This window comes from Coenobita brevimanus, chromosome 66, assembly GCF_032717465.1.
Source record: "Coenobita brevimanus isolate Jiangsu-jjx chromosome 66, ASM3271746v2, whole genome shotgun sequence".
NCBI classification, from domain to species: domain Eukaryota; kingdom Metazoa; phylum Arthropoda; class Malacostraca; order Decapoda; family Coenobitidae; genus Coenobita; species Coenobita brevimanus.
In genome coordinates this window covers 1719478-1745590 of record NC_137019.1, presented here as the reverse complement: position 1 = coordinate 1745590, position 26113 = coordinate 1719478, and the positions used below count along the sequence as shown (strand labels likewise).

Below are 26113 nucleotides of genomic sequence, written 5' to 3'. Positions count from 1 at the left end.
CACCCCCCCTACGTAATATCGCACCTCGTTTTCGGCCTTCCTCACCTTTTCTCAACCACCTCATCCTCATACACTCTCGTAGTCAGTCTCTCACTTTCCATTAGCTCCTCAAGGCCTAACCACCACAGATTATTTAATCTTCTCACAGCATCAACCTCCACACCACATCTCTACCACAAACAAAAGATTAATGTAAAGCAGAACACTGAATGACAGAAACGTAAAAAAAAAATAGAAAAATGCATGAGACAAACAGGTGAATGGTGGGGGGTAATTTACATGCTAATGAGCCCAGACATACATGCTGACTACTTGATTTGACTTGTAATATTCCCTCACAAAAGACAGAAACTGAGGCGAACTACACAGCCTTGCTACAGACCACCGCAGGAGATATACCCTACTGCACACACACACACACACACACACACACACACACACACACACACATACACACACACAAATTCTTGACAGAGAGGGAGGAGGAAGAAGAGACGGAAAACTTGAGAGAGAGAGAGAGAGAGAGAGAGAGAAAGACAGAGTGTGTGTGTGTGTGTGTGTGTGTGTGTGTGTGTGTGTGTGTGTGTGTGTGTGTGTGTGTGTGTGTGTGTGTGTGTGTGTGTGTGTGTGAATCGAGCTAGGGTTGGTCAGTGTAAGGAACCGACCTCAGTGACCACTTTAAGGCCAGGAGTAGTGTTTGTGTAGCAGGAATTCCGTGGTGATTGTGTGTTGGCTCTCTCGTAGACTTTTATAACCCTAGATGAAATACTGACACCCCAGCCTGCCAGTTTGTGGGACGGTACGGTGATGATGATGATGATGATGATGATGATGTGAGATAGTTGTGCTGGGTTTGTAAGACTGAATCACCGTCTTCGATGATGATGATGATGATGATGACGATTATCATTATTATTATTATGATAAGTACAGTACGATAACGCTTCAGTAAAAGTTAAGACGGTTTTGCTGAATTTGTTAGCCAAAGTAAAGCACGCTCCTTAATGAAGATGATAATGTTTCTACAAGACAATCACGCTGAGTTAGCAAGGGTGAACCAGTGTCTACGATGTTGTGCTTAGGAGACGCTGCGAGTTAATCACCGTGTGGCCGGACCTGCAATTAGATGATAGGAGATTCATGGGCATAGATGAAGAGGGTAGATAGATGGATAGGTATGTTGCGGTTAAGGGTTCATAAAGACTTGATTTTCTCTTTGGCTTGGGGGCATTTTCTTCCTCTCATTACTCGTGTTGCTTTCTTTTTCATCCCTCTTTATCTTTGTTATTTTTACTGGGATTCTTTTTATCTTACAGTATTCTCCTTCATCACTGCCATTTTTGTTGAGGTAGGAGTGTTTGTTTTCTTATCTGAATGTCAAGCTGGGCGTAAACTATTAATTATTCTGACTGATGCTGTGAATCACTCAGGATCAAAACAGTTTATTCATTCATTGGCGCAAGAATTTAAAGGTCACTTACACTAACACACACACACCGCACTTCTCAACCTATACTCTTCTTTTCTCCTCTCTTTTCTCTCATCTTCTCTCCTCCACTCTTCTCTTCTCTTCTCCAACTCTCCCTCTTCCTTTCTCCTCCCTCTTCCCCTCGCCTCCCCTCCACCACCCCTACGTAACACATATTCACCGAGAAATCAATGTTGTGAATGATCAGATTTCTGCGACTCAGATGACGAAGAGCTTCACATCGAGGGATCGTGTTGTGGTGTCGAGTGTTAGGGAGGGGGAGAGGAGGAGGAAGAGGGGGAAAGGAAGAGGCGAGAGAGAGGGAGAGGGAAGAGAGGGAGGAGGAGGAGGGAAGGAGGGGGAGAGGGTAAAGAGGAAGGAGAGGGAGTGAGAAGGAGGGACGAGGAAGAACAGAAGGTGGGAAAGGCATAAAGGATACAGAATCAGTGAAACAGAAATGACAGAAATGAAACTAGACGAAAGGGTGAACTGGCTGCAGAAATCATGGGAAGAAGGAGAGAGAGAGAGAGAGAGAGAGAGAGAGAGAGAGAGTCCGAGGGGAGATGAGAGGGGGCAGGGTGCTTGAGGGGGGAGGGGAGATAAAAAGATTGAGGGAGATAATGAAACAAACAGACAGACAGACAGACAGACAGACAAAAAGAAAGACTAGAGGGAAATGATGAGGGGGGAGCTGAGATAGGTAATAAGATAGGAATACAGAGAGAGAGAGAGAGAGAGAGAGAGAGAGAGAGGATGAAGCCGCAGCAAAGGTCACCTACTCGTGCAGTTTTTTCTTTCATCACTGTTTATGTTTGTAATATTTTTTGGTTTTCTTTTTTTTCTTTCTCTCTCTTGTGTTCCCTTTTGGTCTTTGTTCTGCGTTTGGGACTGTCGCTGTGTGTGTGTGTGTGTGTGTGTGTGTGTGTGTGTGTGTGTGTGTGTGTGTGTGTGTGTGTGTGTGTGTGTGTGTGTGTGTGTGTGTGTGTGTGTGTGTGTGTGTGTGTGTGTGTGTGTGTGTGTGTGTGTGTGGTCTTAGGTGATTCTCATCTTAATTCTTACTCTTCCTTATAAGTATAATCGATTTCTAAATCAACTGATCTCTCTTCCTTTTCTCTCCTCCAATCCACATTTTTTCGCTTTTCACCGTGGTAATTTCCCCAACTCCGTTTCACATTTTTTCGCTCTTCCTCCATTCCTCTCGTCCACTCTTCTAACTCCTCATTCAGACTCACTCCACCTGATCACTCCTATGCCTTCCCCTGCCTTAATCCTTTCAGTACGATAATGTCTTCTTTATCTTAACTTCATCCCGCAGTCCACGGGGTTCACGTTCAGATGAGCTTGGGGTTGTTGCTGCTACTACTACTCCTACTCTTCTATCTCCAGGCGATTTTATTCAACTCAACATCGACAGTTACAGCTGGAAGGATTAGACAGATCCCTTATTAACATCTTCACTACGGTGTCTTAAGATCTTCCCGTAACTGCAAGAATTAAGAACAAATTACGTTCTCTTTTTTTTTTTTTTTTTTTCTACAGAATAGACATTCTGATCCAACTTGGGGGAAATCTATTGCAGTGAAGACGGCTGTATCTAACCTCACTAGATTCGAAAGGTCTCTCCATAACTAAGTAAAATGGCGGGGTGGTATTAAAAAATGAATAACAACAAAGTCATGATATCGAAGGGACCAACACTACCCAAGTTTTCCCAGCCCATTCCGTCTTTACGTCCTCCCTTCAGCCCTTATGTGGTGGTTATGATATGATCGGCCGGCTCAACTGCATGTATATACGAGTAACTCTCAACTCTCTCCCTATGCCCCCAAAAGGAGAATGGTACACTGCAGAAGAAGCGCATCTTCAGCCTGCAGTCCACAGGGTTCACATTTCAGATGATCCTGGAGCTGCAACTATTACTAATATTACTACTACTACTTCCGCTACCACTACTACTACCGCTACTACTGCTGCTGCTACGATCCTTCAAATATGGACATAGGCTAGTAATCTGGCAGGCTTAGGAGATTTGTAACAATACTTCCTTCACGATTACATTGCCTAAACACCATAACACAATCATGGTTGTACGGTAAATATCAAACTAATATCCAAGAGTATATTGGAGTCTATGTTCCGTTAAAGATGAGGCGTTACAATATCTCCTATGTCAACGAATAAATGCGTCCATAATGTGCATCAGTAACATATTGGATAGTACAGGTACTTATTGTTTTCCAAGATACTCGTATATACCTAAGAAAGACATATTAGGAAATACCTTAAGTTCCCTAAAATTCGAGCCATTATCAGAGTACAGGTGGCATCATCATTCGTCGTAGGCGGTGAAGTCTCGGTGAGGGACGGAGGTTGAAGGTCTCTCTCTCTCTCTCTCTCTCTCTCTCTCTCTCTCTCTCTCTCTCTCTCTCTCTCTCTCTCTCTCTCTTTATTTTTGTATATACGGCTCCTCTTGTCAGTTATTTGCGCAGGTGCCTTTTTTACACCTGTTTTAATTAATAGTTAGTTTTTCTGTTGTCTTATCTAATCTCCGTGTGGCTCTTTTAAATTTTCCTGCATCATATTTTAAATCTCTTTTTCGTCTTCAATGCCCTATCTTTACACTTTTAATTTACCTTAACTCTTATTTTCTACCACACTGTTTTTCTTCATTTAATCTTCCACGTTTCCTTTCCTTACGTTGTTCCTTTTCGGCTTATTTTCCTTTTCGTCCTTCCTTCTTCGTAGAGTTTTTGCTTCCCTCTCTCTCCAGACTTGTTATCTTCACCGCTTTTCCTGTTCGTCCGATCCTTCGTTACTGACATCCACTTCTAACTTCTATTCTCAACCTTCCTCCCTTTTTCAGCTTCCTTCTTCTTATAATAATATCCTTGTCCTCAGTACTGTGTGTGTGTGTGTGTGTGTGTGTGTGTGTGTGTGTGTGTGTGTGTGTGTGTGTGTGTGTGTGTGTGTGAGGCGGGCGTTATGACACAGCGATATTAATGACGTCTGGCCGTGTTATTAATGACTAGAGCCGCATTCCAGCCAGATGTTACGTCCTGCTCCCCCCGACGAGTTAGTGGCCTCAGCACCCACACCAACACCACACACACACACACACACACACACACACTAACTGGCAGGGGTGGTGGTGGTGGTGGTGATGATGGCAGCTGGTGGGTCGCGTCTTGTCTCTTACACCCCCTCATCTCTTTCATTTCATTCGCTCGCTTCTCCTCCATTCTTTTGTCACTCCTATTTGTCAAGACACTTCTTTCACCAGCTTATATGTTGATCTTAATCCTTTCAATCAGAAGACGATATTTTCTTTTTTCTTTTTTTCCAAATACCTCTAAACGATATAATTTAAACTTAAGAGAGGATATAATACGATCTTCCTTAAGTCTCATTTAGAGAATATTTCTATTTTAATATGGTTGTCGCCAGTCTGTACTTCTGCTACTTCTTCACTCGACGATTTTGTCAAACATTCACTAGCTCTTCCTTTCGTCTGCCTCTTCTCACTCTCTTTCTTTGTTTCTCGCATTTTCTCTTAATTTCACCAACTTGTCATTCATTTCTTAATTCACTCTTCTCCTTACGCTTCCTTTCTCTCGTCAGCCTAAGCTTACACTATAACCTCCCAACGTTATTTATATCATCCATTGCCATTAACACACGGTATTTACTAAATTCATCTACACCCAACCTAGTTTTGTCAAGAAATCGCTCATCTTAAGCATCACTATCTCTAGGTGCCTCATCTGTATTCACCCATCCCACGTACTGTACTTCTCTAACGACACCACCGTGGCCATCCCAACTTAACCCATCAACCAAGCACTTAACTCACTCCATTCTCTGATACCCTCGTCTCACCACCCATAGCATTAATTCACTATTATTCCCATACCATCCACCCACCTCCAATCACCACACCCCCTACCCACATTCCTCATAATCAACCCCTCTTAACCCCGTCTTCAAAGTCTACCCATACCATCACCCTAAACTCCCCTCCTCCTTCCAACACTCTTAACCCTTTCACTGCGTTGGTCGAACATAGGTATTATATTCTTTTTAATGTCAGACTACCGTATACAGCGGGAACATAAGATTAAATAACCCACTTGTACCTTCTGATCAAACCTTAGTCTCTTCTATCAGTCATACTCGTGTAACCTACTTCATCCAGCCACATCCACAGGTACTACTCATTCCATCTCCACTTAACCTGACCACAGCATCCATATTATCAACATCCTGAACAACACACCTTACTTGTGCCCACCCATCCGCTCCACTACAAAATAATCTTCCCAGTCACACATCTTGCTTACGTTTTCTCAATACATTATTTCTCTCACCCAAACATAAACAACCCTGACCTTCTCACCATCACAACCTTTCGCCTGTACTCTCTCCCATCCCCCATCTCTACTAACCCTCAATCGGCCCTCTCCCCAACCCCATCCACATATTTTCCCCATTTCACCCCCACCTAACCTCACCAGCCTTCCCATATACTATCCTCATTCATCCAAACCTAACGTTACTAAGTTCAACCAATCCCAATAAAAACACTGTCCACATTCCACCTCAACTTAACCTCATCATCCTCCCCTAACCCCATTCACACATTCTCCTCATTCCACCTCCCCTTCCTCCTCGGACACTACTCTCACACCAGCCACGCTCGCCTCGCCTCGCACTGAAGACTTCCCTAGCCGGTCTGGAGGATGTGGGCGACTCGCTTTTTTACAGCTCGGCGGAACACAAACACCAATTACAGTCTCCCAGGGTTTTAGTGTGGGATAAACTCGCTGGGTGATTGTTGCTCTGACTCGACCTGGCACACTGATCTACGTCCCGGGTCCTCGCGTCGTGTTTAGGGTCTGATAGACTCCTGATACTAGCTTTCTTTCTTGGTTCTGTCGTGGTGAGGTGAGGGACGGCTGGCGTGGTGTGTGTAAGGTGTTGTGGGTAAGGTATGGTGGTGTGGATATGGTGTGAAAGGGTGCTGGTGTGGGTAGTTGTGGGGATGAGGTGGAAGAGAGATGAGGTGTAGTTGTGGTGTAGTAGTGGAGTGATGTGAATGTGGTGTGAGTGTGCTGGTATAAGTGAGGTGGTGTGGGTGGTTGTTAGGAAGATATGATTGAAAAATGAAATGTTGCAAAAATGTGGCAGTTGCGGGATGTGGGTGAGGTGGTGCTTTGATGTGATACGATGTAAAGGACTGGCTGAACGGTATGAGATGTAAAGATGTGACGGTGTGTGTAGATGATGGTGTGAGCTACGTGGTATGGAAGTCGTGGTATGGGTCAGGTGTTGCGAAAATAGTAGGTTGTAAAGTGGAAGTTGCAGTGCAAGTTGAGTGATGCTGAACTGTTATGATGTGTAAGGAAAGGACAGACGAGAAAGAAGGTTAGGAATTATATCAGTATGGAAAGATGATACTGTGTAGGGATGGGATGAAGAGAAGGTGAGGTGTTGGAAGTGTCTTGGTGTGGATGTGGTGTGGGGATGGTGCAAGTAGGGTGATATGGGATAGCGTAAACATATAATTTCACAAGGGTGTTACTCTAAGATGGACTGGATAAGGAATGCCAGAAGTGGCGATGATGTGGACTAGGTAATGGCTGAAGGAGAGGCTGACAGTGAGGAGTGCTGTGGATGAGAGCCGACGGACAGGTGATGTGGAGTGACGAAAGATAATGGGAGAGGTGATGAGGTGGGTGGTGGGGCGAGTTGAGATAAGGCGTGGATTGCAGTGGAGCGTGGAGTGGCTGGGTGGACTTCAGTGAGTAATTTTGCTGAAGATGATAACAGGGAGGGGGACGGAGAGGAGATATTTTATGAAGCCTAAATAAAAAAAGAAACAATACACAGTTTAACGAATTATGATGAACAAAATATAAATATAGGCCCTGTCACTTCGAATGGAGAGTAATGCTTAATAACATACCCTAAATAAAAAGAATTGCGTCATGGAAGCTATCATTTGGCTGGTGTTTGCGACTGGTTTATAAATCTGTAGGTGAATTTTGTCAATGCCCTCCGATAGTCTGCTGTTATTTTGGCTTGAAATAAGTAAATATCTATTGCAAAAATAACTGCAATTCTTTACTCAGTGTGGTGTTTATGCACAACACTTTTGGAGATATTAAGTCCTTGGATTATTTGTCCAGATAGTGAACGAACTGAGTTTTATTGTGGCTGCCACCATCTCAGTTTAGTTATCAGAGAGAAAATTCTGATGGGGGAAGAGCTAACAGTTTTACGGCAGAATGGTTAGTAACATTATGTTCTAAACGTGTTCATGCTGTTGAGTAATGGTCTTATTAACAGAATCAACAATTCTGGTTTGGAATATCCTGTGTGATATCTCTGACTGATAGGATCAATTAGAGAATTTCCTGAATGTCTGGAGTCAAGTGAAGTTATTGTGTCAGAGGGATAAACGGTATTCCCCTCCCCCCACCACCTGCACCCTGTATGTCATCGCCGCTGGGGGGGACGGGGGAGAGGACTGACTGATGGCTGGGAGGGTGAGAAGGAGAGACTGTGAGAGAGGTGAGGGGTGGGGTGAGGGTGCTGTGAGGGATGAGGGATGGGTGTGGGTGTGAGGGGTATTGGAGGGTAAACAGTGTGTGGCAATGGTGTCACCCTTCTGAGCGATGGTGTTTGGGCTGTCTGGCCATGGGATTTGTTGCCTGAACATTTTTCTTTTTTCCACTTATTTTTTTGCCTCACTTTCCATCTCTCCCACACCTTCGTTCATCTCTCCTCTCTCCCTTTATCCTTACTCTTTTTTCTCACTTTCCATATCTCCCTCACTTTCTCCCTGTCACCTCATCCTTATCCTTCTGCCGCACTTCCCATCTCTCATTCAGTCTTCCACGACTCTCCCTTCTCCCCTTATCCTTTTTCTTCAGCCTCATTGCCTGCATCTTCCTCACTATGCCTCCACTCCTCTGGCTCCCCCTACCGTTATCCTTATACCTCACCTTCCATCTCCCCCTCACTTCTTTAAATCTTCATTCTAATTCTCATCTTTCCCCTCCTCTTCCTCAACTTTTTTCTCTATCACCACTCTGACCTTTCTGCCACTTTACTGTCTTTCATTTTCACTCCTCTCTCTCTTTTGTCACTTTTCTCTTCTATCTTCTCTCCCTCTCTCACACAGTGAAAGTTATTATGGTAAAGAAACATGAAGGCACGGAGAAAACGGGTGGTGAGTCAGGAAGTAGTGATGGCGAAAGTATTGGTAATAAAACGAGTACATACCGTATAAGGATGGTAAACAGCACGAAGTCTGTTGGGTCACTCTAGGCTGTTTGTTACCGAGGAGGTTATGATTACGGCAGCTGTTTGTTTAATCTATGAACAACAAAGAATGCAGTGATAAAGTGGTGATAAAGATGAACGTATCAGTGAGAAGTGAAAGTGTTTGATATGATGGCGACAGTAAGATCTGAGCTAGTGAAAAAATGACTGACGCAGCGATAACGAATATGGTTGCGGAAGAAGCAGACACAAGAAGGCAGAGCTGATTGGGACAGATTAAAGTAATGATGCTTGACAGTGCTGATACGAGGAAGAGGAGTGGTGGTGAATGATGAAGGTGGATAAATTAAAAAATGATGACGGTGAAAGAAGTAATGGTGAAAGAGGTAGATGGATATATGAGTGGTGAGAGCTACAGCAGTGGTGATAAAAGATGTGGATAAATGAGATTGGTGACTGAGAGTGCAATGATGGGTGGATAAATAATAGGGTGGTGACAGTAAGTTCAGTGGTGGTGAATGAGATGGGCAGAGTAATGTGAAAATGATGATAGCGAAAACAGAGATGCGTGTATAAACGGAAGGATGGTGACAGAAAGGCAGTGATTGTGACAGAGGTTAACAGATAAATAAAAGAGTGGTTACGAGCGAGCGAACCCAGTGAGCGAAGCGACGTTTACGTTCAGCTGAGAAATGAGCGGCCCGACACGACACGGCCCGACCGCGATGGTTTTCAGAGGCTAATAACTTTTTTACTATGTGAGATAGAGGAGAGATTCTTTCACAAGGTAGTAGATACATTCAATAAATTTTGTTCTTAGCTATATATTTACTCATGGGACCAAAAAAAAAAAAAAAAAAAAAAAAAATTGGAGTCCCAGCTTTCCAAGGGAATGTACCGAGGGCTTCAACTGACAATGTCCACTATGAAATCGAATTTAAAAAAAAAGAATAAATCCTGCTGTAACACTATGTTTTCTTGTATGAATTTCAACAATTAAATATCGGACATTACGCTCATAATTTTACATGAACGTCTCTTCTATGTTTAGAGGGTGAAATCAGCAAGGGTAATCGCCCAATTTCTGGGTTTTATCATTCAATCAACAGCTAAGCGTTTACCGACGCTGTTCGTTGACACGGCAATTTGAGAACAGAAAACTGAACATTGCGCGTGTGATAAATGCTACGGCGCCTTGCTATATGCACATCCAGAGACACACCGTGTGAGAGACAAATCGTGAGAAAGTAAATATTATAACTCTTATTTTTCTGTTACTGTTCAACTGCCTCATTAGGAATGTTGAAAGTTTACACCAAGGATGAAATTATGATAGGCGTATATACAGTCCCTCGCTCGCTCGTCACGTTTTCACAAAGCGCACTTTACTGGTGTTAGCGAGAGCACTGTTGGTGAAGGAGGCGGCTGGTACAATGACGGTGATGGGTCATGTGTGTAGGGGAGGCAGTAAGAGAGACGGCAAGGCATGAGGGATGGGGAGGGAGGTTCTGTAAGGGGCTGGGGGCGCTCACTACCTCGCCTCATTATATTTACATACTAGAGATCGTAACCCGGTGCTCTCTCTTCCCTCACCACCCGCCGCCCCAGGACGCTCTCATCACCACTCTTGCATATCATGTAGCTTTTCAGGAATTAATCGAGGTTTTCTATTCACCTAAAAACATGCGTACAAAAATATACATAGCCTATATCATCATATCCATAAATTCAATATCTAGTCTACATTAACAATCACTGAAGAGTACTACCACTACTACTACTAATGTTTACTATAACAACAATAACAACAATATCATTAAATAATAATAATAATAATAATAATAATAATAATAATAATTAATAATAATAATAAACCAGTCACCAACCTCATCATCATATTAACATCATCATCATCAATCATCATCATCATCATCATCATACTATTAGTATTTAACCCTCGGATGCCACACACAATAAATGATGCCATAAATTGTACTCTAAATCCCTGTCAAAATCGTTCCTCAGGTGTTTCAAAATATTACCCAGTGTAAGAATGGGATCATAATTCCTCCTTTGAAGCGAGCAGTACCACGCCACACTCTATCATTCTCAGAAATCTTCGTCGGATGTTTCAGTATCAACCCACTTTAGGGCTTCGTGTGTGTGTGTGTGTGTGTGTGTGTGTGTGTGTGTGTGTGTGTGTGTGTGTGTGTGTGTGTGTGTGTGTGTGTGAGCTTTAAACCTTCATCCCAACAAAAGTGCCTTGTAACTTAGGTGGGAAACACTTGGTTGCAAAAAGCTTCAGTGTTGTTCGATCCATTCTTATTTTGCATTCGTAATCGGCCAGCGTCATCGCGACAGGACCTGGCCGGAGAGCAGGTCGAGCCTATCTTGTACCGGCGGACTTTATGTTACAGTCGGAGGAAATATTGTCGTGCGCCTGATATTTACATGGTCCAGGAGCCCCAGCCCCAACAGCACTCATTGTTCAGCCTCATCCGTTAATCGTCCGGGTGAGAATATTTACCGTGTCGTTAGCACCCACTGAGGCTTATTAGACCGTAGCAGCGCGCACCACCCTCCACCGCATTACAGTTTCGCTCAGCTGTGCCAGACAAAGGGTAATTACCTTATTTGGCTCTGAATAAAGCCTACTCCTTAACATAGCTATTACAGAGGCCAGAGCGAGATAATGAGCTTCGCCTACCCGCCATTGGGCCTTCGATTGAGCCAGAGCGGTTGGGAAGGAGGGTGGTTCGCCTTGCTTTAGCTCACCCCATAGACGGCAGGAACCCCATTATTGTAGCCGGTTTGGGGTGTTTGGATTAATGGATCATATTATTGGGATCAGGGACCTTGTTGTTACAGGTATTTCAATACAAGTTCGAAACAAAAGTGACTTCGTTTTAGGTCTGGGATTCTCTTATTTATTTCAAGTCATTATATGAAACAGGCTGTAGAGGATCGGTCTCATTTACGACTGTTTTTCTGCATGATTGGGAATTTGTTGTTCTTTGGGGCTGCGTCGGCGTAGCTTACCGACAAAGAAAGATTAATCGATAATGGAGAGTTCGATTAGCGTCCTGGATGAAGCACCTGTGTCACGTGAGTTACATATCAGCGTAAAGAAACAACATCGTACGACCTTGCTTGTGATTAGATTATGGGCTGGAGAATAAGAGGATATTTACTAACCTGCGTGTTGGCACACATCTGTTCAACCCCGCCATAGTGACCCCGCCATAATGATATTCTCTGTTGACCAACTCAGAATTCGCTTAGCGTTTCTATGACTAAAGTGAGAAGTAAGATTATCTAACTTAATTACAGTGGATGAAGCACACAAATAGAAGATATAGAAGAGAATATTAAGGAGAATGTAACGAGTGGTTCTTTAACTGCTATCAGAGCAAGGCTGTCGTGATGACTCGAGTAACTGCGGAGAAAAGTGAACGTGATAAGCGACAGAAGAGGCCTGACGCATCACGCCATCCTAGAAACGTTTAAATTTCACTCTGGGGAATTAATAAAATGGGCAGAATCGCTTAACAAACTCTATTGCCTCCTAAGTAATCTCATCTACCAGCACTGAGAGTATGGCTGTGAAAGAGAAACAAGGCCGGAAGTGCATCTTTGGTTCAGAAGAAGGTGGGTGAGAGGTTGGCTGGAGAGGGTGGTGGCGCAGGCAGATAAGCAGCGCGTGATTGAAGTAATTGCTCTAGTAAAGATGAGGGGGGAGTGTAGAGTCGCGTCAAAGATAGTGGGCCTCAGCGAATAAAACGCAGAATTTAAAATACACGCACGAGTAAACAGAGAGCAGTGCGTTTAGATTGTGGTGAGGAGATAAGTGCACCTCCCAAGTCTGTCATGGGCGCATCTGAGCTAAGCTGACCGGGCAATCAGCATTTCTAGTATGCCTCTCGAGTGGATTTAAGAGGCAATGTTGCGGGAGGCAAGCATTTAACAATTGTTTCCCTTAACTGGAGAAATTCCCGAGATCAGATAAGCCTACCTGACCAATGCAGGCCGGCTCCGCCAAGCAGGCCGGCCGCTGCGCCGTGCCGGATGCCAATATTTTATCATTACAGTCCGACCTTATCTGGTCCCCTCACCCGCCCTGGCTCATTGCCGACGTACTGCCAAAAATTCAATTAGGGTCTGGCGGCGAGGAACTAGTAAATTAGTGGACTTCAGCGCTGGTATGAATATTTCATCTCAGTGGGTGGCTTCTTCGTTTGCCTAACCTCTCGCAGTCTGACCACCGTGGCCCACACCCACTACCCTCTGTACAACCACCCAGCCAGGGCCCAGTGTATCCGCCCCAGAATTACACTACACGGACTGCCTCCTGGGTTAATACAACTTACATTTTTCATAAAACAAATGGAGCGGGAGGGCGGCCTCGTATATAATAGTGGGTGTTGTCCGGAGCCGCCCGGGGCCACTGGCGCGGCGGGTTCGGCCAGAGCAAATATTGACACGCGTTCAGACCCAACATTTATCTTCAAGATTATACCAATTGGGCTTTTAAATCTGATCATGTCCGGGGTATTTAATGGAAAGTGAGGCCCGGTCCACTTCCTCCGCCCTCAGTTCAGTTGTTGGGGGAGTCAGCGGGGCTATTCATCTTCGTCGTGGGCAGGCTGGGTTGAGGAAGCCTTGTACCAACCACCTCCACCCTCCCCTTAACTATCACTCGCTATATCTACTTTGCCTCCTTACTATGGTAATGTGCAGGGAAAGGGAGTATAGGGCAAGGGGAGTGGAGTGTAAGGCAAGAGATCTGGAAATGGAAATGAAAAGTGGGATTAGGAAGTCTGAAAGAGTGCAAGCCAATGGCTGAGATGGTGAGATGCTGCTAGTATGAGTGAGTGAGGTAGGAGGAGGAAAACTAACCACAGGTCACATAAAACCAAGTCTCAGCATGCATAATTATATCAGTAGGGAGTAACGTGCATTTACTGAAGGTAGGTGGAGTCACATGGAGAGACAGGCTGACGAATGAGGATATAAAGGAGCGTTGTGGTATTGATGTGGATGTGATAGGAAGTGTTATGAGGAACACAGTGAGGTGGTTTGGCCATGTGGAGAGGATGGAGGGTGAAAGACTGACGAAGAGAGTGTATGTGAGTGAGGTGGAGGGGGGAAGAGGGAGGGGGAGGCCGAGGATGAGATGGAGGGATGGGGTGGAGAGGTATATGAGAGAGGGGGGTGTGAGTTGGGAGCAGGGCAGTGAAATGGCGGGGGACAGGGTGACTTGGAGGCGATTTGTTTGTGGCCACCCCAAACGGAATTGAGGCGTCTGGCAATAGATAGATAGATAGGATGGAATTCAAGCAATCCGAGGGCTATGGCGGAGGAAGGCAGGGTGTGGTGCTGACCTCTGCTTCTGTCAGTTGGGTGAGTTTTTTGCCGGGCTGATTACAAGTGTAGGTGTTGTAGTCTGCTTCCTGCCGGCCAATCTCGGGAAACAATTATGTAAGCGTAAGCGCGAACAACGTGAAGGGCTGGTCTGGAAGGAATTTATGTTTATGGTATTGTTCTAGAAATTGTTGTTTTTGCTTGCTTGTAACATGCAGTGCGGCAAAATGGTAAGTACTGCAGTAACTAGTTCCAAGGTATTTTCAGTGTTCACATGGAGGAAGATGCTCACTTCACTGTCCATGTACAGGTACTCTAATTGTAGGTCGAAGTGCAAGTGTTGTCACTGGTTGAAACGCACGCGCGCGCGAGCGCAAGCACACACACACACACACACACACACACACACACACACACACACACACACACACACACACACACACACAAAGCTCGTCCTTTGCTGGTTCGGATAGAGATGTAACGTGTACAAATTAATGGCATTTAATGGCCACTAGCCAAGCAGGTACCAGTTATTGCATTCACGTGGAAAAGGTAAGAATGATATCATCCAAGTAGCATTGTCTCAACTGAAGCTAATTTGTGGTGTTTTGTTGTTGCAGCGGTGCAGCGCGGCCGCATCCCGCCTACTCAGGGGATGGGGATGCCCAGCCAATTCATGGCCAACGGAGACACCCTCAACGGCCACACGTACCTCTCTTCGTACATCTCGCTGTTGCTGCGCGCCGAGCCCTTCCCTACATCCCCCTACGGCCAGTGCATGAACGCCAACAACATCATGGGTGTGGACAACATTTGCGAGCTGGCCTCCCGCCTCCTCTTCTCGGCCGTGGGCTGGGCCAAGAATATCCCTTTCTTTCCCGAACTGCAGGTGACGGACCAGGTGGCGCTGCTGCGACTGGTGTGGTCAGAGCTGTTCGTTCTCAACGCTTCACAGTGTTCCATGCCCCTGCACGTTGCGCCCCTCCTGGCCGCCGCTGGCCTCCACGCCTCGCCCATGGCCGCAGACAGGGTCGTGGCATTCATGGACCACATTCGCATCTTCCAGGAGCAGGTGGAGAAACTGAAGGCGCTCCACGTGGACTCCGCCGAGTACTCCTGCCTCAAGGCCATCGTCCTCTTCACCTCAGGTATGTCACAACACTTTTCACACTACCAGCCTCGCCTGTCAAGTGGCAGTGACGTTTTCTGTGTTTACTGCCCAGTTTGACATTGTCTTATCCTTTACGTATCTATCTGTGGAAATGTTCTTAGCAATGGCTTATATCTGTCTTAAGCATTATTAATTTTGACATATATATCAGAATCGTGTGATTCATCAGGTAAGTAAATGATGTAGTACAAATGCAGTGCATTAAAGCAAGGGCCAGCGCTGAGCAAGCGGGGTGTCAGCAGGGTCAGTCGTTTCACCCCTGGATCAGCCATACACTTTCCTCTATTGTATATTAAACATTGGCACCACCGCCCATGAGTGCGGGGTCAGGGCACAGGTGACCTTCCTGCCCCGCCAGCTGAGTCAAGCCGGGTTATCAGCGCGACCTGCCACCTCATACCCCCACACTCGGCTGTTTACTCAACCTTACATTATGCCCTTCCCGACTTATGTTTACACTTCACAACTTTTGCTACTCTGACCTTCTTCACCTCCTTGCTACTCCTCATGCCTTGTATCTTTTCATGATGACTCCTTTTTTATAAATATTTCATCTCATCTATTCACACAATTTCTCTACTTGACCTTATCTCTTCTCATTTAGTTCACTCCCCTTTCCATTTCCAACTCCTGTACTTCATCCTACCTCCCTCTAACTTAGTCCTCGCTTCTTTTTTTCGCTTGTGCCTTACCTCTCATATTTAATCTCCTCACCCCTTCACCTTTTCTCCCTTTTTCCTCTCTCTACACACACTGTCATTTCCTCACCCTTCTCTTACCTAACCCCTCCCTCTTCATTTGCCTGTCGCTCTTCTTACACCCATCCCGATCAGTATTTGGCTTCCCCTCCCTCGACTTTTTATTCACCCCTTATTCCTCTCACCTCTTAAGCTACGTATCCATTCTATTCTGTGCTCTTGTTTCCTCGTCCCTCACCCTCTTTATTCATCCTTCCTTCCCACCTCTTTAGCCTTATCTATTCTTCGTCCCTAATCCTTACCATTTTCACTTTTTACGTTCCACTGTACCTGCCGCTCGGGTCTTCACCTACTATTCACCCCTTACCCCTTCCTCCTATACTCATTCTGCCCACCACTTGGCCCCTCACCCTTAGTCCCTGTCATCCCCTACTCATCCTGCCTCCCTTTAGCACCTCACCTACCCCATACCTCTTACCCTTGTTACTTCTTACTTTTCCCCTCGTCTTTCCTTTGCGCTCCTCACCTATCTCTCACCCTTAACCCTTCTCACCTCTTACCATCCTTTCTCCCTCCCTCTTGGCTCCTAACCTATCCTCACTCCTTACCCTTCTCACCTCTTACCATCCTCTCTTCCTCCCTCTTGGCTCTTCACCTATCCTCACCCCTTACCCTTCTCACCTCTTACCATCCTCTCTTTCTCCCTCTTGGCTCTTCGCTCGCCCCCTACTCGAGGCGACAAAAAGCGTCACTGCTTGACCCTCTGCCCCATTGTTATCCACCATGACATCAGCAGAGGGGAGCGGTGACGTCAGCAGGGAAGCCTCATTATATCTGACGCTGAGGTTAGTCGTCCTCGAGTGTTTGTGTGGAGGCGGGCGACAAGGCTCTCTCGCTGCTTCAGAAAAGTTTAATTTCTCTGGGCTCGTATTTTGCCCTCGTTTCTGCATTTTACCACCTTGTCTAGCCATGTTTCGACCTCGATTTTCTGTTTCACTCGATCCTGTCTTGATATTATTTGTCCTCGCTCTTATGTCTCTCAGTTTTCCTCGTTTATTCTCGTTTTTCTCCCGTTTTCTCTGTTGCAATCACTTTTATCTGTTAATCTCGTCTCATATCTTTCTCCGTTTTTTTATTTTTTTCAGCCTACACATCTCATCTGTCCGTTTTTTGTTGTTTTTTTTTTTCACGTTATTTCCGTCTTATCTCTTTCTTCCTTTCATTTCCAACACATACTTCAGTTCCCATCTGCTCTCTCCTTTTACTTTACCTTCTTACACGCCTTTCTTGATTCCTCTTGCTCTCTCCTACCTGCTGCCCCCTACCACCATCATTACTCTCCTGACGATTTCAGTCTTAACTCCCATGTTTTCTTTTCTTGCATTATCTATTCACAATTCATTTCTCTTCTCTCACCGACTCTCCACTTGTTCCTCTCTGTCCACTTTCTCCTTCACTCCCTTTCCCAATTTTCTATCCTTATTTCCTCAAACCTCTCCTCCTATCCTTCCTCTCTTCCTCCAACGCTACATGCCTAAAAGTTGCACCTTCATCACCATCACCCTCACAAGGCAAAACGGCATCAGGGTATTAAAGAACTTTTTCTAAACAATTTTTTTTCTTTACCCTCTCACCTCCTCAGACCAGAGTGGGGAGTTAAGTAGATCTAAGCCAAAGTGCAAGAGATTGAAGCTCGATTATGCACGTGATATTAAACCGGGGATTAGGCACGAGTGAGTGATCAGGGAGGATTTGCCAGTCACGGGGGGATGAATTTGCCGGATTTACTGTTATTAGATTAGGCGATTCCAGGGAAGTGAAGCTAAAAGGGAGGATATAATTTGTGGGGATTTATTTACCTGAACGGTGTGGGTGAGTGGGTGGGTGTGGGTGATGACGGTGACTGGTGGAAGTGGAGGAGGTGGTAGTGTGGCGCTATATTGACGACTGTTGGTGGTGAGTATGATGATGGTGTGATGGGATTTGTAGTAGGATGGGTCGAGGTGATGATGGTGACTGGAAGAGAACTGCTAGAGGATATTGGTGCGGAGATTGGACCGTGACAAGTGGTAATGATAAATGGTGATGATGGATGTAGTGGCATTAGTGGTGATGACATTAATGACGACTTGTGATGATGATGACTTATTGGGCTTGTAATAAAAGCGATGGATGTTGATACTGTTGATAGGTGTGGTAACATTTGTGGTGATAAAAAATGAAGATGAGGAATGATCAGCGATGATGCTTGGTGATGATAATGACATATGTGGTTGTAACTGGCAATGCGGGCAGTGAATAATTAGTAGTGTTGCTAGGTGGTGATGGCTGAATGAAGCACGGATGGTAGTGGTGACATCTGTGGCAATAACCAGTTAAGAATATGACGTGATGGCATAAAACAGTGGATGGGAAATGGGTGATGACAGTGATAGTGGTGAAAGTGGTTGGTGGTAATGAACATAGAGAACTGACCGTGATGATGGCAGATGGTGATAATGCTGATGGTGATAGTGGTGAGAGTGACTGGTGACGACGGTGGTAAGTAACTGTGGTGATAATATATGGTGATACTGCTGATAGTGACTGTTGATGGTAAGTGGTAGTGGTGAGTGACTGGTGGTAATGATGGTGGTGAGTAACTGTAGTGATGAACGATGACGATGGCTGTGATAATACTGATGCTGCTAGTGGTGTGGGAAACTGGTATTACTGATGCTGGTTCATTACGGTGGTGGAATGATAGTGGTGAGTAATAATTGTGGTGATGACAGATGATGATGACTGGGAATTATAGTGATAGTGGCGAGGGAGACAGGTATCAGTGATGGTGGTGAATGATAGTGGTGACAGTGATTGGTGATAATGATGGTGGTGACAGTGACTAATGATAATGATGGCGGTGACAATGACTAATGATAATGATGGTGGTGACTGTGACTAATGATAATGATGGTGGTGACAGTGACTGGTGATAATCGTGGTGACAGTGACTGGTAATAATGATGGTGGTGACAGTGACTGGTGATAACGATGGTGGTGACAGTGACAGGTGATAATGATGGTGGCGACAGTGACTGGTGATACTGACGATGGTGACACTGACTGGTTGATAATGATGGTGGTGACAGTGACAGGTGATAACGATGGTGGTGACAGTGACAGGTGATAATGATGGTGACGACAGTGACTGATGACACTGACTGGTGATAATGATGGTGGTGACAGTGACTGGTGAATGATGGTGGTGATCGACTGTGATGTGTGATGGTGATGCAAGTGGTGGTGACGAGGGGCGGTGTCGACCTCTTCCTCCTCAGTGATTATGATCGATAAATTAGTCGCTTAATCAGCACTGTTCCTCTTAGCTCCGTTTTATTCCGCTCCCCTCACACTCCTCCCTCCTCTCCTACTTCCTCCCTAGTCTTTCTCTGCTTGTTTTTCTTGCTTTGTCTTTATTGTTTCTCTCTATTCCGGTCCCCTCCCACTGTTACATCCTCTCTTGCTCCTCTTTGCTTGTTTCTCTTGCTTCATCTCTCTCTCTCTCTCTCTCTCTCTCTCTCTCTCTCTCTACCTACCTATCTGTCTATCTGTCTATCTATCTACCTACTATTTTGCCGCTTTAATTTGGCTTGTTGCTAGTTGTAAGATTCGAACAATAAGAATCTGGAACAAATTTGAGGGTGAGTTGTGTCTGAATAGTCTGGTATCCACAGAACTCAATGAAAAAATTTCGTTTAGTACTGGTGTGAGACTTTCCTGTTCACCAACGACTTTGTTCAAGTTACACAACAGTTCCAATTACTTACTTGCTTCACTTGACCTTATATAAATGATGCAGTTTTACTCAAATATGATAAGTCAGTCACCAATCAGCAAGCATCTCAAGTCTGGTTGGTGATTTGGTAACTTTTATAACTGGAAAACACGAGGAGATGGATAAGGGAAGGAAGATGGGGGTGTTGATGCTCTGCTGCGTGGAGGTGAAGGAATAAATATGAACAAAGAATGTAAGGAAGATGTGAGAAATTGGAGTTTTAAGTGACGAAAGGAAGAGAATATGTAGGCGAGTGGAGATGAGAAGCAGGCGAGGAAGTGCGGATGAAGTGAAAACTGAAGGAGAAAAAGCGTTGGTGATGGAGTGGAGGCGAAAGAGAGGCGAGGAAGTGCAAAGGATGTAAAGACTGGAGGAGAGAAAGTGTTGGTGAGGGAGTCAAGGCATGAAAGAAGACAGGAAGGGCAGATAAGGTGAAGAACGGAGAAGAGAAAGTGTTGGTGAGGGAGTGGAGACGAGAGAGAGGCGAGGAGGTGCAGATGAGGTGAAGACGAGAGGAGAGAAAGTGCAGGTGAGGGAGTGGGTACCCCGTCTTGTGTAATACTGACGGAGGGTGTGGCAACTCTGGGGTGACTCTCCTCCACCTCACGTGAGTTGTGGTGGTGGTGGTGGTGGTGGTAGTGAGGGTGTCGTGGCCAGGGCTTGGGGACGCTTCATTGTTTTCAGAGAGTAGGAGAGGTGAGCGCCCCTTGTGTCATTGCCTCGTCTTTTTGTTTAGATTTTAAACTATGTGTCTGTTTTTTTCTAGGAAGATGGGTAGCTGGGGTTGAAAGCAATGGTAAGTTAAGCCTTGGTGGAGATGAAGTTAGAGATTGCATGAATGATGCTTGAACGTAATATACAGGTAGTCCTGTCGTTTTTTTTTTTTTTTTTTTCGGAAGATAAACATGCAGGCAGCACCTGAAGCTTTGGTGAAGACGGTGTTAGAGATTGCTTGAATGCGTTAGAAGGCAAGCCAGATCGTATCCTAACCACGAGGGCATGTTAAACGATAATGTTGGAGCATGTTTGACGCAGCAAAAACAATTATCTCTCTGAAGATGAAAGGCCATTTACAAGCTGAATAAAATCATCTGGAGGTAACAAGAATGAAATAGTTCAAATATTTTGCGTCATAAAAAGGAATATTAAAAACTGTGTCTAATCTTTACACGTCGAGAGGCCACTCCTAAGTGTAATAAAATTATATCGCGGAGGCAGGAATGAAACATACATACTCTCTCAAGTCCTAAGAGGGTACAATACGCCCGTGAGTTGGAAATTAAGGGAAAAATGGTAAATTATGTCACTGTTAGATGACAGAAATACAGCGTGATGAAATCTATGCCACAACTTGATACAAAGACTCCCTCCTCCTCCTCCTCCTCCTCCTCGTCCTTTCTGTAGCGTGTGGATAAACCTCCCCTGAGCCTCCTATGACCTTCTCTTCATCCACTGACAGCACTCTTTTCACGGCGGTGTCTCTCCTTTGTCACGTGTCGCACAGTGTCACCTGCTCTCTCTCTCTCTCTCTCTCTCTGAAAGGTCATGGATCAGTCGTGTGTTACAAATCGACACCACAGTATTACCCGGCTTGAAGTAAACGGCGCGACATCAGGAAAGCGGTCGCTGAAATCGGGAATCTGCATAATTAAGCCAGGAACGAGCACAGTTATGCCAGAAATTAGAGCAGTTAAGTCGAAAATTGGCAGCTGGAAATGAGTACAGTTAAGCCAGGCATGAGCACAGTTAAGTCGGAAATTAGCAAAGATAAGCCGGAAATGAGCATAGTTAAGCCGGAAATTAGCACAGTTAAGCCGGAAATTAGCACAGGCAAGTCGGAAATTAGCACACTTAGGTCAAGCATGGGCACATTTAAGTCGGAAATGAGCACGGTTAAGCCAGGAATGCGTACAGTTAATCGGAAATGAAGTAGTGTTAAGTCGGGAATGAAGACGATAGTCAGGACTGCGCCCACCAAAGGAAACGGTGTCCATATTAAAGTTTGTAAAGCCACTGTTAATCATAAACGCACACAGTAAAGGCAAGAATGTGTTGAGTGAAGGGAGTAAAGTCCAGTTAGGTCAGGGATGTGTAGAGTGAGGTGAGGAACGTGCACAGTTGGGTCAGAGATGTATGGAGTGAAATACGGAATGCTAACAGTAAAATCAGGAATGTATTGAGTGAAGTGTGGAATGTGCACAGTTAGGTCAGAGATGTGATGAGTGAAGTGAGGAATGTGAACAGTTAGGTCAGAGATGCGCTGACTGAAGTCCGAGGAATGCTCGGGGTGAAAGTAACAATATTTAGTGGCAAGACCTGACGGGGAAGGTGAAAGCATCCCGTGTACCACCGATCAAATCTCTGCTGCTTGATTTGCAAAGACTCACTTGATAGGATTCACCTATTTGTATTCATCTTTTGCATTCACCTCCTAACACACCCTCTCTCTTCCCTGTCTATACTTACGTCTTGGCACTGTCCTAATGTAGTCACCTTTCCTCTCACCAGTAAGTACTTACCTCTTGGCACTTACATACTGCACGAAGCCTCCTTCTCACCTACTAATACTCATGTACTGACACTCTTCTTCCAACACATCTTCCCTCTCTACACTCCGTTCAACACAGCTACCATCTCACCAGTTAGCACTCACCTCTTGGCACTTTCCCACTGCATTTACCTTCACCTTCAAAACAACAGCCCTTTCGAATGTCAGTATTCACCTCCTTTTGCATTCGTCCTCATCACGCCTTCTCTCTGACCTAAAACTCTCACTTCTAAGCACTCTCCCTCATGAACACCTTCCTCCCCATATCTAAGCACTCACCTTTTGACACACACCCTCCAAAACATCTTCCCTCTCACATCTAGTACTCATCTCTAGGCACTCTCCTTCCGGCAAACCTTCCCTGAAATTTCCTCCTCATCCATCTGGCCTAAGCGCCACATAAGATTAAGTAATTATGCGATGGTAATCTTTGCATTAACATATAAAGCTGCCTGCATGCATACCTGTGCGGGACATGAGGTGGGGAGCAGGAACCTCGTCTGCTTGACTCTGCTGCATCCTAGTCCTCTTCCTGCCACTGCTTTTGACCTGTATGACCGCAAGAGTTGAGGGAAGTGTTAGTCCCCTTTTTATGTCTTGTGTCAGCTATAGTAACCTAACGTAACTTTATCATACTCTTACACAACCTAACATACTCCAGTACAACTTCACTCAAGCTTACATTGTCTAACTTATCATCAACCCAGCCAAATACAACCTAACCTAATCAAGTCCAATTAAGGATCACCTAATGTACACTTGTATAGCCTAGTTTGATCTACTGTACCTCAACCTAACCTGGCTTATAACCTTCTTACATACACATGGCAAACAAAAACACGCAACACAAGCACACAACAGAACAGCGTAATAGCAAGAAAAACAAAAAGACGACTACATGCAATCACTATACCCCAACCTAGCCTTCCCCATTGCTTCCTAATGTGCAGAACGCAAACATACACCAAACACACCGCAAACACAAAGCAGCACAGGGCAAGTGAAAGAAAAACAGCGCACATGGTTACAAGCAATCACTAATACAGAACAGCAAATGGCAGTCACAAGAAAGGCAGCAAATGACTACGAGCAACAGTACAGAGCAATTGCATGAAAAACAGTGCATGACTACAAACCATCAGTAACAGAGAACAGCAGAGAGCAGTCACAAGAAAAACAGCAGACGACCACATACAATCACTATGCACGCCAAACAACACAAGGCAAAGGTTCATGTTACAGTGGCATGTTCCTTGCTGCTCCACTCACCTCACCTCCACGCCATTCATGAGGACGCCCACCCACTCACTCCACTTAGCGTCTCCACCTGCCACTCCTCACTTACTCCACCTGCCATTCCAAGCCTGCCCCGCCCACCACTCGCTACTTACTCCTCCCGCCAGTTCCTGTCCACTCCCGCCAACCGACACCTTCCCCAACACCACTCCTTACTAACTCTTGCCACTTCCCCCTACCCCACCTGCCACTCCACACCTGCTTCACCTGCCATTCCAAATCTACCCCATTACTACTCCACACCTACTCCATATTTATTCCACCTACCACTTCTCACTTACTTCATCTGCTACTCCTCACCCTCTCCACCTACGACTCCAAACCTACTTCATCGTTACTCCACGCCTACTCCACCTACCGCTCCACGCCCTACTCTACTTTCACTCCTTACCACTTCACTTTACAATCCTGACGCCTCTCCTTCCAGCTCATTTCCATTTCAACTTTCTCTGCTATTACATCCACATTCCCCCTTTATTGCATACACAGGCTTTCACACATCCTCTCTCTCTCTCTCTCTCTCTCTCTCTCTCCTAGGAATATACTAAAAGATCCTGTTATGATCAGGAACATCTCTTAGATCTGTTTTACTCCAATAGTTTTGCATAACATTGTCAGACCCTTCATTATGCCAGTCATCATAAAGACTTCATTGTAATGAATTTTTCGTTTACACATTTTTGCACTAATGCAGCTTTACCCTGGCAAGTTTAATATTTCTACCCCTTCATGTCTCTTTCCCTCTCCGCTTTTTCTTTACACCAATTGACCTCTCCCTCCCACACCTCTTCCCTCCCTCTACATACCAAGATCCTCCCTCCAGACACTCTCAAAACTTCTCCAACCCTTACATATCCTCCTTCCTCCCTCCTTCATACACCTTCCCTCCCATCTCAGTCGCTCACACATCTACACTTCCACTACGTCTCCCACACATACATATACTTCTTTCTCCATTAGGCTACCCTTCAGTTTGTCCTCTTCTCGACCCTCCTCTCTTCAGCACACTCACTCCTACCTTCTCTACTCCCCAACACACCGCCCTTCTCCCCAGACCTTCCATCCTCTCTTCAGCACAGTCCCTCTCTCCCACACTCACACACCTTTCTCCATTACACCCTCACTCCTCTTCCAACACACTCTCCTTCCTCTCTCCACCAAACTATTCCTCTCTCCCTACACTCTCACTCTCCTCTCCAATAAACCATGCACTCTCATCATAATCTCACTCATCTTCCCACACCCTACATAGCCTCTCCTCACACCTTACAACAGCTCTCCAACACACCCCACACCTCTTCTTCATCAGACCTTACACTCCCTCTCCTGCATTCCCCACATCTCTCCTTCATCACACCTTACATTCCTTCTCCAACACTCTCCACACCTCTCCTTCATCACAACTTACATTCCCTCTCCACCACACCCCACACCTCTCCACACTCTCCCTCCCCTGTCACCACACCTTCCGTCCCCACCCTCCCGCTGGCCACACGTCGCCCCACCTGTAACCCGACCCACCGTTCTCCCCCTCAACATAATCACGACCCCACTTGTACGGCTGTTGGCGGGGGCGTGAAATGCGACCCGTGATTGAATGGTTATGAGAGGCAGTGGGGGGGACAGGGCAGCGATATGGTGACTCCTGTAATGATCTACACACAGGGAGTCATAAATTGACTACTACGAATTTCTTGGGTGTTGTAAATTCTACTTGAAAATGCGAGTGGTTGCATATACCTTGATTTTCATGAGATAGGTACTTAACGGATACCGGTGTGGAGTCGAAAGGTGCTGATTAGGATTATTTATACTACGAAGTTGCCAGTTCTCTACAATGTGTTTTGTATCTACGGCAGGTATTTTCTTCCAAACCCATTTCGGACGATGATGTTTCTTTTACTGAGTTCTTGCTGACCTCAAACAATTTTCATATAAAGAAAGGATCTTCTGTAGCGATTAAGTTACAGTGGAACTTAAATATTATGATATATTTTTAGAGCACATACGATCCGATCAACCTTCATAATGAGAAAATGACTGTTATAGTCTCGTACATTCTCACAGTTGCTCCCTTTAATGTCAGTGACTGGTCTGTGGGGGGTGGTGTGAGTTAGAGTTACCCTCTCCTTCCCCACCGGTCCGGGTGATAATGATGTGAAGCCCGCCTATAGGTCACCCCAGTGGAACGGAAGTGACGGAACCACAAACGCTGCCCGGCCATGCTCACACCTGGGCTCTCTCTCTCTCTCTCTCACACTAAATTGCATCTTCCCGTCATGTGTGTCAGGAAGCTGTAAATAAGACTGTTAGATGTGGTACGCTTTCTTCGCCAGCTGTCCTTCAGATGGGAAAGGAAGAGAGGGGACACGTTTAATAGGTCAGCGCAAGAGACAGAGGTCCCTGAGTTCCACTGCGGTTAGACTGAGAGCGACAGGGACTAAGTAAGGCACGAAGCGAGAATCTGATG

At 45.4% G+C, this 26113-nt stretch overlaps 1 protein-coding gene across 1 annotated transcript in view; it reads left to right on the top strand.

Moving 5' to 3' along the window:
- Window positions 1–26113, top strand: part of svp (COUP transcription factor 2) — a 337573-nt gene that overhangs the window by 28678 nt on the left and 282782 nt on the right. Inside the window, exon 3 of the mRNA XM_080276646.1 lies at window positions 14734–15261. Within this exon, the coding sequence (XP_080132772.1) occupies window positions 14734–15261 (528 nt within the window). The remainder of the gene's footprint in view (window positions 1–14733; window positions 15262–26113) is intronic.